Source organism: Nestor notabilis, unplaced genomic scaffold (genome assembly GCF_000696875.1).
Source record: "Nestor notabilis isolate BGI_N333 unplaced genomic scaffold, ASM69687v1 scaffold29093, whole genome shotgun sequence".
NCBI lineage: Eukaryota > Metazoa > Chordata > Aves > Psittaciformes > Psittacidae > Nestor > Nestor notabilis.
In genome coordinates, this window is record NW_009921071.1 from 10,090 (window position 1) to 27,906 (window position 17,817).

A 17,817-nucleotide genomic window follows, 5' to 3' on the forward strand; every position below is an offset into this window, starting at 1 on the left:
CAGTTACTCTGGACTTCTAGATTTGAAACTTACTCCTGTTGTGACTACAGGAAACTGGCAACGCTTCTCTTTGGGTGTGGGGAAGGGCTCCAAGAGTTGATACTGAGGTTTTAGATCCCAAAGCTTAAGCTGAATTTGTAACTTATTTGAGCAATCTGGGTTCCGTGACTGGCTGTGGGCCAACCGAGGGCAACAGAGGTGGCTACAGCTGAGGGTAAATATGAAAACCCATGTAATTTTTACCATATCATTTTATTCAACTTTAATATGGTTTCCATTATTAACTTCTAAAACAAAATGATTTCCAGTTTAGAAAACAATGCACTGACCACATAATTCCTTTTCCATTTTATACAGTTATACAAATATTCTAAATACACATTTTGTCAAGATGGTGGCAAATAAGATTTAACTGTACAGTACATAAGGAAAGAAAATATTTTAAGCATATTTAGAAGCAATAGAAATGTCTATACAAAACAAGCAAAAATGGAATAAAATTTTATATTTAAAGTATTGCAACAGTCCCACAGGTTTGTAACAAAAATGTCTTTGCACAGTTCCTCACAATGCCCCATTAATAGCTAAAGCAAGACAGCAATTCTTAGAAAAAAATGTTTCAAAATGCTACACATGATACTACTGCCTGCACAGTCTGATCAAAGTAACCATCTACTTGGAATCAAGCAAAACTCAGGAGGAGATATACCAACCAACTTTAAAATTATCTGTATAAAAGTCATTGCACATTATTTTACTCAGTTGTTTGAAAAGTAAAAAAGTGTATTTACAAAATATTTCGCAGACAAAATTATAAAGTGAATGGATAATATCGAAGTAACACGTCTTGATACTGACAGTTCAAGAACACACACGAATGGTTGTATCGGTTCAAGAGGTTTTCAGTACTCCTTCCTCCAGGAAGTAAACTTGACTTCTACTTGGAAATGGATTTACAAGATGTTACACATAGCTATTTATTTCAACATCAGTATTAGAAAACAGTATGTTAGAAACATGAAAGAAGGAAGAAATTTGTACATCTTAAAAAGTGAGCTATTCGTAGGTCAACAAATGTTTGTTGGTTTTTAATTTAGTTAGGATAAGTGTTCATTATTCTTCAGTTAATAAACCAAACAGGTAAAATGGCAATCGTGGACTAGATGAGAATTGAAAAGCACCATGCACAATAGTCTTAGTGTGGCAAACACTGAAGGGGAAAAAAAAGTAGCACCTGGAATCCTGTAACACAGCTCGTTTAAAACTGGTCGAGCAGCTGGCGAAGATACGGTGCCTTGGACAGTTCTCTGCTGACTCTGGAGAGCTTGAAGAGTACGGGACAGTTGAGGGAGACACACTGGATCTGTCGCTCAAAGCAGCCTGTACAGTTCTTGCATATCTAGATTGCATGTCAAAAAACAAACCAGATGATTATTTCAAACTTGGAACAAGCGAGGCATAAATCACTTGTGACTACTAAGTCCTCAGCGCTGATAGCAGAAGAGGGCAGCCCTACGAGCACCAAGCTTTCCCCAACACAGGACTCCAGAGCAGCTCTGCTCTGGGTGCAGCCTCTCCTGCAGCTGCCAGGCTGCTCCTTGTGCTGCCAGTGCCGGTGCTGGGCCAGCATCACCCCCCCTGCACTGGGCAGCAGAGATGAGAAGCTGGGCTGTGCCGCTTGGGCCTCAATCCTGTTCATGGAGTTCTACTTGGATGTGGCGGCATGTGTTAAAGTAAGGTAAATGAGTTGAGTGGATTTAACGGGGGCGGTGTGTTATATCCATGATAAACTTGTCCTGTAGAAAAGTTTTCTACTGAAAAGAGACAAAACTGTTAGTCTGTAGTTACTCTATACATAGGAAAGGACTACTCCTGCTTCAAGTTAAGCTTCAATTAGGGTTTTACTTTCCAAGTCAGAATTAATCAATCCCAAAACAGAAATGTACAAGGCACACAGGTTCCACTGCTCTCCTTCATTTGTGGATACTCCCTAATGTAGTTAATGCTACTTTGAAAGTACTTCTAACATGAGATACGTGATGGAATCAAATAGCAGCAGGCACAGGGTTTCCAAAGGTAGCTGCCTTCAGAAAACCAAAGGCCCCTCTTCACTATTTTATTTTTATTCCTTTCCAGCATCTGCTAGCTCTTGATGGTTTTTCCAGAAACTCAGCAAGTTGCTTCCAGCCACACTTGTGTTTTGTAACATCAAAACATTACACAGCATTATCGCACCATTTGCACAGTTTCAACAACAAATCAAAATCTTATCCCTTTGCTTTTAAAATAGGTTCCTTTCCTTCTTTCCATGTTAAAACTGCCTGGGTACCAGCAGCCCTCTTGGCCAGACCTGTACCAGCACTGAATCCCTGTGGACCAGAAATTTAAACTGGCAGCAGCTGGAGAGGAGCTGCCCTGCTCAGCCTTGTCCTGCCCATAGCACCTTGGAGGATACCAGTCCTCTGACCTGCAACCATGACCAGAAGGAACGGGATTTAAACCATTTGTTCAGAAGCAGGATTTAAACCGTTTGTTCCAGGTTTATAAGCACTAGAAGAACCTCAGAAACAAGCCTGCCCTTGTTCTGCTGAAAGACTGGCTGGTTTGAACGAAAGGGACAAGCCTAAAATGGTACTCGAGACACTTTCTAAATTCAGTTTGTGTAGAGAGGAAAAGTCTCTGGCCTTAATCTATGGCACATAGTTTTTAAGCGTGTTTTAAACTAACGTAGGATTCAGTGTTGTATCAGTTTTCTGCTGGCTCCGGCATGTCTACAATGTAGGGCCAAGAATGTAAGCTGTGAAGGATATATACATCTTCATATTAAAATGAGACAGACACTCTTAGAGAGGCTTAGTCATCAGACACTGACTACAACATCGATCCAGGCCTTGCCAACCCACTGGGTGTTGCAGGGACAAAAGACTGTTCTGATCAAACCACTGACCCTTCCATGGGGCTGGCTCCATCTGCCCAGGTCTGATTTATTCCAGAACAAAAGCAATGTAAAAGGTTCAGAGTACCACAAAAAACTGCAGAACAGGCATCACCTTCCTCTACTGCCATTTACAATGCAGATCACAGCAAGTGTTACAAGATACACACTAATGCAGTATTTATGAATAGTGAACGGTAATGGTTTTCTAGCAACGGAGCCCCATGGGAACCTATCAAATCAATGCCTACACTACAGGAACATTCATCTCCCTGCAATTCAGACACATCTTGAACATGGTTCATGTGCTAGTGCTAAAAATACATTGTAACAGAAATATTAATGATAAGCTACAACAGTATGAAAATGAGGTGGGACAGGCACATGTTTCTGCAAGGGGAGGCACTGTGCTCTGCTAGAATATACTGGTGAACACAGTGAAGCCACCCTCTTCATTGACTTCCAGTTCAGGAAAAAAAAAAACAGCTTGGTAAATTCCTATTGAGAGAAAGGGTAACAAGAAAGCCCCCAAACTAAAACACATCCATATTAAACATATAAATAAATGAATTTTCTGGGACGTTTTTGTTACTAGGATGTCATCAGTTATTTTAACGCAAAAAAGGGGACTCTCGTACTTTCACAGCTCTCCATCACTGTCATTATAAAAAGACACCTAAAAATCATGTAAGATGCTCTTGGAAAAGAAGAAAAGCATCTCCTGATCCCCCCCTCCTTTGCCTTCAGTTTTATGCAAAGCTAAGGAGAGGAACAGCTGCTACGATGCCTTCAACAGCAGTGGGAAAAGCAAACAAGCTGCAACACGTTTAGCACCCAGACTGTGCTTCCCATTTCTGTTGGGGGCATTCAGGAACAGGCTGCTTTGAAATTTCAGCCCGTCTTTGGCTGACAGACATCTGACAGTGCTTTAATCGTACCTTGACCAGCTGTTCCTGCTTACGCTCCAGCTCTCGGATTTCTTGGTTGAGAATCACTGCCACATGCTGTGGCTGGCTTCTGCATTTATTACAGATCCCATACTGGGTCAGTTCATCGCACACGGGACAGTGTAAGGTCGTGAAATACTGGGAGATTGTGCTTTTGCGTCCTTCCAGCTCGCTGCGGGCAGCTGAGGCAGCTTTTTGAATCTGTTAGAAAAATACAAGGTAATGAACTTTTAAGAGAGCAGCTCGTCTTATTCCTACATTGCACAGCCTCATTTTTTTAAAAGGAGTATGGAAGTGCAACGCAGCCTGCAGGGCATGGCTTCAGACACAAATTATTAACATGGATAACTTTGCTCTGAAGAGCACAGCATTGCCCTGAAGTGATACACAGGGTAGAGCCCACCCACACCTATTTCACAGCGAATCTCATCCAAAAAGACAAAGAGTAACCAAGGAAATCCTCAGTCACATGCTAAATTCCTGGTCTCATCTCAAACTCTGCCTCTTGCAGTTGTTCCTTTGTAGGTGCCGATCACATCCAGAGGCGTCCTGGCTGCAGCCCCAGTGGCTGCCTTCTGGATCCTGCCTCCCATCGAGTTTCTCTGCTGGTGCAGAGCTGCCACTGTCCTTTGGTCCACATGGTTCTAGCTCATGCTCCGATTTTTCCAGACAAAGCTCCACCGCTGCCCCTTGCCCAGGGAAGTTCATTCTCTGCACTCACTCCTAGTGCTGCATGACTTACACTTTGTGTTATCCTGCACTTGCTGCTTCAAACACCAGCTCTGCTCAGTGCTCCCTCAGCCTCACAGAAAATCAGGGCTCTTTATGCCTTTTCCGAGCAGCTTGTTGGAGACACTTAAGGTGAGTGTCATGGTGCCATCAGAATGGTAGAGGAGAGAAGCAGAACTGAACCAAGGCTGTATTAGAAGCCTGCAGTGGGAAACATGATGTGCTTCTGAAGTCTACACTAAGCAGAGTCACCAAACTACACAGATACACTGTCTTTCACTATCCCTTTTTGTCAGGGGAATCACAAGCTAAAATCCAGCTAACACTCTTCTTCCTGCATCTTGGTGATTTCTTTAACTTTTAGGAAACTCAGTTTTGAAAATAATGAGTTTAAAATTCCTGGTGATACAGACTTCTAAAGAAGTGTTCCTGCTGCTGGGGCATTACCACCCTTTCTATAAAAAAGAAAGATTTTCAGAACATCTTGGAAAAACAGGAGTGCAAACATCTACTACAGAGGGATTTAAAACATGGTACAGCCAAATAGATGCATATGCAAGTACTGCTAAAAAATACACAGTTACTGCAAAATACTATGGAAGGGTTGGAAAATAGGAGCTGACACTGAGATTAACCCTGGGCTGGCCAAAAAAATTTATTTACTAAGTGGGATCTAAGGACCAGGTCTGCATGTCTGGGCATTAACGCTGCCCTGTGAAATAACTTTCGTTGTTGTCTCTTACAAGGCTCATTCCATTAAAAGTCACGATGAAACCAAACACAGTATAGGTGTGCTGTGTTTGTAATCTGTTTGTTTTCAAACACTCACCCGTGGCAGCTCATGGTACCAGCTGAAGACGTCTATGCCAATAAGTGAGAAGATCCTTGCCAGCGGTGGCAGAATTTGTTTGGTGATATAGTAGGTAGCGTTCAGCCTCAGGTTGGGATCCTGGAGGACTTCAATGGGCCGCCTCACCAGCTGGATCAGGGGCAGGCCGGGCATGCCATACACGATGACATAGGGCACTCGCTCCCCAACTCGCGGTTCAGAGCGACGGTCGTAAGCGAGCATTCTCCTGTTTAAAAACAGCCGTTAGAATAGAGCCGGGGACAAATTCTTAGTTCATTTGCTTGTAAAATTCCCCATCTGATTACATCAGTAGCTCTCCAGAAGACTTAAGTTAGTGTCTATTATGAAGCACAGGATAGACACAGACCCATGATCAGACCCAGGTTTTAGAACCTGGAATATGAGCCCTAAAGATCTGTTCTTTTTCAAGCCACTTGGGTTTGCATGCAGGTTGCTTTCTAGCTACCTCTTCCTTAAAGAAATATTTTCATGAAGAGCAGCCAGGATACTAAAAAGAGCTCAAGTATGCAGAAAGAAAGAACAATTCAATTTGAAGTAGGTATTAGTCCAGGACTTGAATTTTATTTTATTCAAAAAATATGGCTTAATTTAAAGACCTTTTATATTAGGCAAGGTGCAAAATGTGCCAGCTCATCTTATCTACTACTGATAAACAGTATCAACAGTATGAAACAGTAACTTTTAGTAAGGTACTTTTTAAAGCCTGGTGATGTATCTTGCAGCACTGAGAGATGTGACTATTGCAGTTTTTAACATGTGATATCTGTGAGTGATGGGCAACCTTGGAGAGTCAAGCCCTTGGACAAAACCCACAGCTTAAGTACCAGCAGTGAACACACCGCTGCAGAATCTTGACAAAAGGCTTTACTCTTGAACACGTGTGGCTCTTCCCACGACTACAGAATGGCTCTCTAGCACTATCTGATGCCTGATCTCTGTTCACATGCAGAAGAAAGTCAGAGCCAACTCCTGCAACAGTATCTAAAGGGGACACCCCACTGCTACCTGTAACTTGGCAGTATGAAGGTCAAGATAAAAAATACCTACGATTAGCGCTTAATCTCCTTACCTGGTGATTTCCAGGGCTGGTACACAGGATCCAGGTCTGTAAGCTGAGCTCCCTCTGTACTCTTTTGCAAAGATGAAGTCTTGCATGCTGGCTTTTCCTTCCAGTAACTTCATGCATTGATTCTGAACGTACTGTTTGATCTGACTTATGTCCCGTGTTTCAAATAGCAGCTTGATAGAACACTCAAGTATCTTTACAACCAAAGGAGAAAGGTGAGAAAAACTTGGATGCTTAACTAAAAGATAATGAATTCCAAATAAATCAGTAAATTATAAGGAAATACTGACACACTGCTTAGAAAAAGTATCAGTTGTGAACTAGAATGTTAATACGACAACAGGTTGCATTCTCTTCCACTGAAAGACATTCATAAACACATTACTGGGCAACTTTTTCCTCAGTTCAACACATCTTTCAGGACATAATCCATACTCTGGCACTAAGACTGTTCAACAATTACAGAGGCTTTCCAGAGTATGAGATGTTTTTTTCCCAATCATCTAAAATACTTTGCCATGACTTTCTGACCACATCAGCAAACAAAAGAATTAGGATTAAAAAGAAAAATGGAAATAAATCCTCCTATGTGGTTACCCTTTTTACTGGCATAAGTATGTTTTGACTGGACTAAGAACAAGAGCCTTTTCTTCTTAAGCCCCCAATACACAGCTTCAAATAAACAGGCAAGGAAGTTTATTTTAAGTGAATTCTTAGCTAAACTAGATGTATGTGAATGAGCTGCTTAGCAGACACATCAGTGTGCCCCACTCATCTTGGAGTAATACTTACTTCCAGTTAAAGTGAACTGGATCAAGAATGATCTTCTAGAGAACTTACATGGGGCTGAGGACTTTTTTACCAGTTTTTTAGGGGCTGAAAGACAGTAGTTAAGATGGGAAGTGCAGTTCCTTGTAATGCTGTGCACGATCTTCAATTTGTCTTTCAAATGGCTCATACCAGAAAACCAGATGAAGTCTCAGACAACTCACAAGGACTAGAAACTCTGAGAAAGGACACACACACAATGAAATAACAGAATCCTCTAATTTCTTTCAGGAAGAGATGCATGAGTATTTTACCTTGGAAACAGCAGGACAGGAGTCCCTTCGCACTGTCTCTATGCCTTTTGCGTCAAATACTGGGTCCTTCTGGTCCAGTGTTTCATACATGTAACCCACGTACCTCTTTTTAGTTTGCAGGACACATGGCAAGTAGACCTGGAATGTTAAAACAAAAGATAGCCCAATCCAGCATGTGTTGGGAGTATAAGGTGGCTCTAAATCAAGGGACTGTTAAAGGGACAGCTGAGGAAGTTGGGATTCAGTCATGTCCCATTCTTCCATCTAGCTGTAAAGGCTGAGCAACCTGAAGCTCAGATGAAAAGCTACACACAGTATAATCTGTTTTGAGTACCCTTACTTTTCTGGATTGCACCGGTCAGTGTTTTTAACGTAACCCTATTATCTCTCTTTCTTAAAAAGACAGTAACTTCATTTTAAACATCAGAGAAGAAAACTTCCCCAGCTAAAGTAGTGGCTTTGAACTTGTATTTTCAAACCTCATCTAATTATGAGGTTATGAACCTAAAATCAGCCAGTATCCTGATGAGAGGAAAGCACATTTATTAAATGCCTGTGCTTGGAGAATGGTTTCCTCACAAACCAGTTTTTAGGATCATGGTCTCTTTTGTTTGTTTTCTCCAGCCTTTTAATTCATTCTTGATTGTATCAGTATTCCTTGTCCAGTTTTAAAAGAAACAATGGAGAACAATTTATTCCCAGGATTACACACAGTGTAACACCACACCTTCCTGACTCTCCTGGAAGAGGGAGCAGCCAGTTTACATTGCCTCAAGCTGAAGGAGGTCCTGCACACAGGTGTTCCACTTCTTGAACGATGCTCCAGCTTTGAGGCATTTTTCTCTTCCTGTGCTAGGAAGCTACCCTAGGAGAGTACTTAGTACTTTGACCCACAAGTGAATAAGAGCACTTGAAGTGAAGCACTTGGCCATCTTCTCAAGCATATCCTTGCACCTAAGATTTTTTTTTCTGGCTAATTACTTCAGCTTAATGATACAGGATTGCCTCAAAGTGGGAAGGGTGCCTGTACATCAGTCAGTGAGGAAATGTTGCCGTGCCCTCATACAGCTAATATTTTTCTACTGTATTCAGTGGAAAATGGCAATTTGCTTACAAATTCTGATTGAACTTGTTGAGTCAGGTATGTACATATAAATATCTAGAGCACCTGAACTGATTGCTAATGATTTTCCAATGATAAACTTCCACCAAAATTAGTATCACATAGCCTTGCTCTTCTATAAAAAGCTTATTGTCATTAATGCTTCTTCCAAAAGCCTACTGTATGGATTTTGAGGATTTTTTATTTTATCTGTATATGTATCACATGGACATATCCTGATGTGTGCTAAGGCTGGCTGAAGGCTAAATATCAGGCTTGTAATAATGCACTGGAATCACTTCAAGGGATGATGTACATTTCCAAAGTAATGCATGCATTACTTTGATTGTATGTAAGACAAAACTGAGGGAGACATTGTGCACTTGCAGCCCACAAAGCCAACCATATCCTGGGCTGTATCAAAGATAAGAAGGATGTGGACCTGTTGGAGTGAGTCCAGAGGGCAGGCATGAAAATGATCAGAGGGCTGGAGCACCTCTCCTATGAAGACCAGGCTGAACAACTGCAACTTTCTCAGCCTGAGAAGGCTCTGGGGAGATCTTATAGCAGCTTTCCAGTACCTAAAAAGGGCCTACGAGAAATCTGGAGATGGACCTTGTACAAGGGCATGCAGGGACAGGACAAGGGGGAATGGCTTTAAACTGACAGGGTTGATTAAGATTAGATATTAGACAGAAATTCTTCACTGTAAGGATGATGAGGCACTGGAACAGGTTGCCTAGAGAAGATGTGGATGCCCCATCCCTGAAATTGTTCATGTTGGACGGGGCTTTGAGCAACCTGGTCTAGTGGAAGGTGTCCCTGTCCATGGCAAGGGGGTTAGAACTAAATGATCTTTACAGTCCCTTCCAACCTGAACCATTCTATGATTCTATGATTTCTAAATATTGATGAGAAAGGAGTTTTAAATTGCCTGGTGCTGCCAAGTGCAACAGGCCACCAGGCATCCTGGTGTAAATGCAGGAATATTTATTGTTGCTCATGGCTGCAGCATTCTGACAAGGAGCTTGCAATGTACCTGCAGCAACAGTACAGCACAGCACATGACTGGTGTATATCCTTGTGCTACATTAGTGTCCAGAAAAATCTTCTCTCTTCACTTTTTAAGATAACAATGTTTTTACTCAACACCCTGGATGCAAAATATTTTCCTTTTACCTTTTCAAACTTCAGTTTAACAGGTTTGGGGTTTGTTGCTGTTACAGCTTCAGCAATTTCTTGACCAATCTTAAAAGACTGCTCCTTCGTGGCTCCTTTCAAGAGTACAAACATGCTACAAGAAATCAAACATAGGAAATAAGCACAAATCTGATCCACATAGCTTTTGAAACTTACAAGCTATAGTTTCCTGGTGGCAAGGCAGGGAGATGTTGTTATCAGTTCTCCTCCCTTCCTACATAGAAAAGCCAAAACCATGAGAAACTTCAACATTCTGAATGAGATTAGAAGTGCCAAAGACACAACAAATGCTGCGACTCTCTGCTGAGGCAGGGAATGTGACTGCTCCTGGGCACTGCAAAACCTGAGTTCCCAGGAGAGAACTGTAAAGAGCTCTGGTACATCTTTTTTTTCCCCACTATGGGCAGCAAGAGAATTTTACTTCTTTTCTCCAACATTTTTTCTTTTTTTTTTTCTTTTTTTTCACGAAGCTACTATGAATTTAGTTTCTTTGAAATTTCAAGTCTTTCATGAAATCTGGCTGAAATCAGTTACCAAGTTATCAGAGTAATCAAGGTATTAAATAAAGGCAGCCAGACAAGCTTTGTTTCCTGAAAAATTATCCAAGCCTAGCCCCAGCGATGGAGATGCCCAGAGCATGGCAATTATTTAGATGAAAGACTGACTGGGAAAGAAGAGCTATTTATATGATGTATTTCAGGCAGCCTAATCATATCTTTGCATGCTCTGGTGGCTGCTTCTGAATGGTATCCACTTCTGAAGCTTAAAATAGTGCCTTCCTCTAAGTATCAACATGCAATGCCTATTACATTATGAATACTGTTTTCCAAAATAAAAATGGCAGTAGAAACAAAGTCCTAAAAGAAACTCCAAGAAAATAAATATATTTTAGCTTGCATATCCAGCAAGGCAGAAAGCAACATCCCAAAAAGGGTCCACAAACTCTTTTCAGTATCATAAATTCTCCTTTGTAAGACAAAAGAAAAATATATCTACGAAGAACTACTATGATTTTAAAACACTACAAAAAACAGACCATTGATTACCTGTCAGTGTCACCATACACAACGTGAGCACCCCATTTTTTGGTATCGTTCACCAGTTTTATAGCACGCTCCAATGTTTCTCTGGCTTTGTGGACAATGCTATCCCCAACCTGCAGAGTTAAAGATCAACTGAAAATCTTTACTGCTAAACCAAATATTAGCTCTTGGTAAACACAGTCTAAACTTGCTTGATCTGTTTATGAAAATTACTATATTGAGATAATCTCTTTTATTTCATGGTTTAAATGCATATAATAAATAAAAAGGTTGCTTATTTTACCCCCAAATAGCAAGAATTACAGCAATAGTGATCAAAAAATATTAAGAATTATAATAAAGGAATATTTGGTTTAAACTTCTTTAGGCTTATTAGAAGTGTAAGGAGCAAGACAAGATCGCTTCAGGTCATTTTCTCTAGTTCTTGAATTCTGCTGGTCCCTCCTTTTATGAAAACTATGAAAGAGCTACAATGTTTTACTTCCACTATTAGAACTGTAATCCAATCTACCTTTGGAAAGAGTTCTACAGAAATGCCAACTCCAAATGCTTTCTTATGGGAAGAAGAAAAATTAGTTGGTTATTTATTACTATTTTTTTTTAAGGATCACAAATAAATCCCAATGGCTGATTGTCAGTACTACAAAGAAAACCAGTTTTTAAGAAGGTATTTACTTTAAATACATTTCAAATAATAATACTGTGATGTCTGACTATTAACAGTGTCTTTTCCATAGTTTTTCTGCATTTGTATCTGCAACCCTTACCTCAGTGCACGGCATTCTTCCAGAAAAATTAGCAGCAGTATAACCAAATGTAAAATTAGCTATAAATTTAAGACCCAACTGACGAGCTTCAAGCATTCGAGTTATAGCCTTGTCATGCTTATAAGACTTCATTGACTGTTTCACCATTATCCTAGTCTTCAAGATTTCTTCTAGCATTCTTGGCAGCACACCCTTTCTTACTGAAGGCTGCCATAAAGGGAACAAAGGAAAAATTATGTTAAAAAGCCCAACCTAAACAGTTAGGAGCAAAAGCAAAACTCTGAACTGTTAGACAATCACTGTTAAGAAGACAAATGAATTAGCAAGATGCCCTAGGCACCAACGGTTTGGCTCTTCCCACAGATATTACAAGCAACCCAGAGTACAGGCAAAGCTCTTAAAAGGCAGGGTGAATAGGTTTTTGTTCTTTGTTTTCATCAGCCCTGCTAATGTAATGTTTAGATAACCTTATTAAATAAAATGGGACTTCAGTATCAAACTGTTGGTTCTCAAGATGTTAAATACTAAAGGAATACTGTATTTTAAAAATGCCACAAATATTCTTTACTGAAAGTTTGTGGTTTACATTACATATATGTATTCTGGTGATGGGCTACTTACTTGTAAGAGCTCCAGGCCATATTTATTAATTCATTACAAATCAGCCAGCAGCACATATAACATAAAATGAGAACAATAGAAAGCCAGTCAAGGGAGTTTCATCTCCCGAGCCATGAATCTTTTCCTAGGAAAGTATTCTGCTATACAGCAGAAGAATGAAGTGTTACACGCGTGTAATTACTGTTTGATCCCCAAACTGCACAAGTAAAATACAGTTTAATTATAGATGAAATAAGCCTTCAGTATAAATGAAAGCACAAAGATGACATTTTATTTCCTGTACTGCCAGAAACTCGGCACTCTGACAAATATCAAAAAACACTGGGAAATGGGAGGCTGAACCTCCCCCCTTCCGTCTGCTCTTAATGCAGCAAAATATAAACTACAATATCATTTTGATCTTAAGCTAGTCAGCCAACAGGAAGTGAAAATGCCTGTCACAGAGCAGTAATATAATTACCTTGACAAAAGCTACTCCACTGGGTGACACTGTGATATCATGCCTAATCTGGTAAAGTAAATCAGGAGGTACTCTGAGAGATGTGCAGCCAAATTTGAATGCATCGTATCTAATAAAGAGAAAAATGAAATATGAATACAATCCATTCATTTACAGCCTGATCAAGCAAAAGCATCAACTCACATTAAAATGCTGATAATGTGAGCAAGGATAGAATCACAATTATAATCTCAAGTACAAACAAACATACTATTATTTAAAATTTCTTATCTACATGCAAAAGGCTCTAGGAACGAAGTAGTAATAAATGGCTAAATTCCACACGTCTGATTTACCAATTCTGTTCTGCATTAATGCATTATTCCCAAATGCTGTACTACTGGAGGCATGCACTCATACCATAATCCCCTATGGAAACCCTGCATGTTTACCAAGCAACACATTGCATGTATTTTCTTCTTACAAATTCAGAATTTCAAATCAGAAACTTGAAAACCTCATGGTGATAACTAGCAGTCATTGCATGCATCTTCCCGTGCTTCCAGATATTGTTATTTGGAAGAGAGGTAATTATAATGAGCAATGAGATTTTTTTTCCAATGAACAGAATTACTGCTAAGCTCAATAAGAAATGCTACAGATAGTAACTCATTTTATCTTTTCATTTTGAATAGTTAAGACCAGAGCGAATTACAACTGTTAGAAGAGAACAACAACAATTTATTAACATACAGCAGAATAGCAGCAGCCCAGTTTTGAAAACAGGTAGTGGATTTACCTAACATTTTAACTTACCCTGAAGCAATATTAAAAACTAGTATCACCACCGTAAAGGAGCAGGTATACACACATACACAGATTTTTTTTAACAGAACAGAGCCTAATTCTGTATGTAATAAAAAATACGTATTTTACATGGTGTATGTGTATGTCTGAGTGTGTACGCACAAAGGCACACACCCACACAGAGGATCTGTATCATCTCTATTGTGTAACAGAAACCAGTGCTGTTGATACATGTCCACTGTTTCCAATGACAACCAAGGGTTCCCAGTACCTTAGAAAAGGTGATAAAGTCTCTACAGAACCAAAGTTTGTGCAAAAAGAATAACAACTTACTTTCCTAAGTTTTCAACGTGTCCCAGGCAGGTTGAAAAACAGTAGTTGTATGCTATCACAATGGAAGGATACAACGACTGAAAATCTAACACAAGAACAGCATTGCTGTAGAAGCGGGATTCTGGCTCCATTATTAAGGGAACACATTGCAGGGCTTTCATTTGAGCTCGCTGCTGGACACTGGGTGTCACAGGAATATAATTCATTGGCTTTGCAACACGCAGCATCATAGACTCCACACGATACTGCAAAACAGTATGGATATAATCATTAAAATTTAAAAAATGCAGAATAAACATGGGTGTATTAAAACTGTGTAAATACGCACTTATGTTTCATGGATTTAAAGCACAGACAGCTAGTTTTCCAAAATATACATTAAAAGCAAGAGTATGGCTATTTTCTATCACATACAGTAAAACGTTTCCATGTGTTCCTTTATCATTTAGCCCTAATCATTAAAAATCAAGTACTTCTGATTCTTACCTATGGAAAAAAATAAACATCTAACATGCTGCAACAATATACAGAGGGCCATGCTACAGTCAGTGAACGAGCATCTGCTAAACTGTAGTTTTTTAGACCTGCACAACATTGAAGAAAACAAATACGCAGCTGACAACCATTTTCCGTAGGAATCTGCTCAGCAATTTCATTGCAACATTTGGGAGAACAGAGAAATGACATGTGAGATGTATAATCGTGCCTTCAAGCTTTTGACCTTGAGAAATAACTAGAATGTACTTGTCATCACGAGAACCAATGGAAGAATATAAGTCAGCCCACTTCAAAAGTGCGCTGCTTTGCACTGGGTATTGTGCTTTCTGTCTGATGATGCCACATGTAGTACAGTAAGTGTAAAGCAACACAAAGTTTCAGAACTTTCACCTTGTTCAAAATATCACAAAATGTCACGTGGAGGTAGCAACATGAGAAAAACAGCCCTATTCAACGTGTAAGTAAGGCTTTAAAAGCACTAATAACCAGGTATTCACTCTGTTCACTTAAAATAAAAAATAAAATAGCTGAAAATTACATACATGGGTGGCAAAGGACTGAAAAAATCCAAAAATATCAAAGAATAATCCTATATAATCCTAAAATCCTGTGCTTTGTAAGCAACTAAATTACTATTCAAAAGCCCTCTGCCTGACGTGCTACATATTCAGCCATTGTACTGAATGGGCTAGGTATAATTTCTTTAACTTTGATGTTTTAAATGAACTTACAGAACCAACAGCTTTAACAAGATTCTGACACCTTACAAACAGGTTGGAGTTTGAAAGCGTAGTTTTGCAGCAGCATAAGCTGCTGCTGCCTTGCACTAATTGCACATTGATTTGTGTCCAGTGATCAACTCAGATGTGTGATGAGGTGGCCAGGGACTGGATCTGGCAAGAGCTAGTTTGGGTGGTTTTGGGTTTTTTTTCCTAGTTTTCAGCAAGTTCTTCAATCATCTGACTAATAATCTGTATGCCTAGGACCATCTCCATTCATTTGTTTAGTCTTTTGGAATAATTTAGGCTTAATAAATAATGGAATACGATAGCTTAATAAAATAAAATTTAAAAAAACCCACCTGTTAAAAGGTCTTGTAAAACTTAATGAGATACACAAAAATATGAAAAAAACACCTTAAAATATCTGAAATCAGTCCTTAGCATTATTCCATTTTAGCACCTTTTTCAGCTAAGGAGAAAAGGAGTATCTCCATAAAATGGAGTGATGATTCTTCCAAGTGAAAAAAAATAATGATTTGAGGTGACAGGGAATTGCTGCCACTGCCATCTTTGTGATTTATAAAGTTTCAATGGAAACAAAACATACGTGTACAGAAGGAAAGAGAAAAGAACAGTCAGGACAGAAAATGCAGCATGTTTCTGTTGCTCACTCCCACTCACAGCCATTTGAGAAAATGACAGGCAGAACAGTCTTTGTGGGCTGCAATGATGACAGTTTAAGCATATCTATGCTGGCAGCAAGCCAGTCCTACCCTCCCTGGCCCTAACTGTGCATTTCTCTTCCTCTGCTCCAGCAGCGGTACCGTTCTGGTAACAAGGTAAACCACATCAGGGAGCTGAACTGGCAAATACCTATTGAATACCACCATGGTTCTGCTGCTGAATACAGGGCCAGTACCAGCAAGACCGACAAGAACCTGCACTGGGTCAAGAGATGACAGAGGCTGCTGCAGTTAAACGAAAAGAAGTGGCAACATTTTTTAAATTGGATTGAATTGTTAAGGAACTGCAGCTTCAGACACGCCTGTTTCTGCCTGGCTTAAGATAATGTTGGTCTGCTTAGGACATTCATTTTTGAGTTTTCTTTTTGTCCACAGCAGTTAACAAAATAATCAATCCTGGTCAGCCCAGTCTATTAAAATAGAAAGCAGAAAGATGGTAAGAAAGAAGAATTATGGTAGGAAAGAAGACAACAGAAGAGCGGACACACCTGAGTGAGAGTACTTGTGTCTCATTCAGGGCACACGTGAAGCCATGAAAACCAGTCTAGTTAGTGTAGTCACTCAGAACTTGGGCAAGGAAAACCTTTGGTATTACTGGAGACTGCTGGGGTCTCAAAGAAAGAGTAGCGTGAATCTCACTCTGCCCTGCTCCCTTTCCCTCTGATGCTAGTATCAAAATAACAGGACCACACACATTTTGCATGACACATGTACTTAATAAAGCCAGAGCCCTTCTTGTCCTATCATCAAATCTCACCCAGAGGTCTGCTTCACAGGAAATGTCATTTAGAACATATTCAATGCAGCTTTGTCAGCCCTGGAAGAAAATAATCTCATCTTTCTAAAACATGCTCAATTTTATTTCTTAATGTTTTAAAAAGCATTCATTTGCAGACTCATCTAAGTGTGAAAAATAACAACTCAAAGGAAAAACGTAGTGCTCCCAAAGACAGTAGAAGAGACCCACTGGTATGATTACATTTGGGGCATTCCATTTCATTTTTAATCTCTGAGACAAAACTATTCAATCCATTATTACTGGTTTTGAATTGCCTTTCTTTATGTTTCAATTTCATATTATGCAAAACAGTCTTTCGTGACCTTATGAATATACGTATACTGGCTGAAAAGATGCCAAAGAAACATTTTGTAAAGACTATTTTGCTTTTGTGAAGTGTAAGGAAAACTAAATCATACCTGGGAGCCTCTTGTTAAGACGTGCAAGAACTGAATGCCAAAAAGTCTCGCCATTTCACTTGTTCTGTCAATCAAATCCAGTTTATTTAACAACTGGAGATTCCCACGGACGCGACTAACATAATGATCAACCATCTTCCACCTGTGAAAATGAATGCCTCGTTATAAACCATCAGGAAAGTACTGCTCTTTCTACTCAGAAAAACACATTTTTATGATAACTTGTTACAAACCAGCAAATAGAATTTCCCCTGGGACATTTTCATATGGCTCTTTCAAAAATGTGGCTCACATAAGCATACACTTACACTTATCTAAAGATAGACACAGAACGAGTTACAGCAAACTACTGTTAAGGCACATCTTAATGACATGCTATATCCTGTTTTTCTTACTACCTTAAAGGATTACTGAAATAAATAAATAAATAAATTTGAGTATCTCTCCATCTGTTTACAGGGGTTTTTTTAACTGAGTGGACTTTTGTGGAAGCATTCTTCTGTACTACCAATACCTATCTTAGTTGAACATAAATGTATAATTTCAGCACTAAACCAAGTCTCCACCTAGTTAAAAAGTACTTAACTTTCACAGAAATTACATGTATGTTATAAATGACGTTCAGCTCAGTACTCAAGTTTTATTAATTGTTCATAACACACAATACCAAGATACTCCAAGGCAGAATGAAGCCCAATGAGATACATATCATAGA

General features: G+C 39.5%; 1 protein-coding gene across 1 annotated transcript in view; it reads right to left on the minus strand.

Moving 5' to 3' along the window:
* Positions 1–236: 236 nt before the first annotated feature.
* REV3L (REV3-like, polymerase (DNA directed), zeta, catalytic subunit) overlaps positions 237–17,817 on the minus strand; it is a gene marked incomplete at its 5' end in the record, with an annotated part of 75,547 nt that continues 57,966 nt past the window's right edge. Inside the window, 11 exons of the mRNA XM_010010987.1 lie at positions 237–1,399; positions 3,874–4,083; positions 5,441–5,687; positions 6,552–6,742; positions 7,631–7,768; positions 9,912–10,026; positions 10,979–11,088; positions 11,743–11,949; positions 12,824–12,932; positions 13,943–14,187; positions 17,103–17,244. Of these exons, the coding sequence (XP_010009289.1) occupies positions 1,259–1,399; positions 3,874–4,083; positions 5,441–5,687; positions 6,552–6,742; positions 7,631–7,768; positions 9,912–10,026; positions 10,979–11,088; positions 11,743–11,949; positions 12,824–12,932; positions 13,943–14,187; positions 17,103–17,244 (1,855 nt within the window). The remainder of the gene's footprint in view (positions 1,400–3,873; positions 4,084–5,440; positions 5,688–6,551; positions 6,743–7,630; positions 7,769–9,911; positions 10,027–10,978; positions 11,089–11,742; positions 11,950–12,823; positions 12,933–13,942; positions 14,188–17,102; positions 17,245–17,817) is intronic.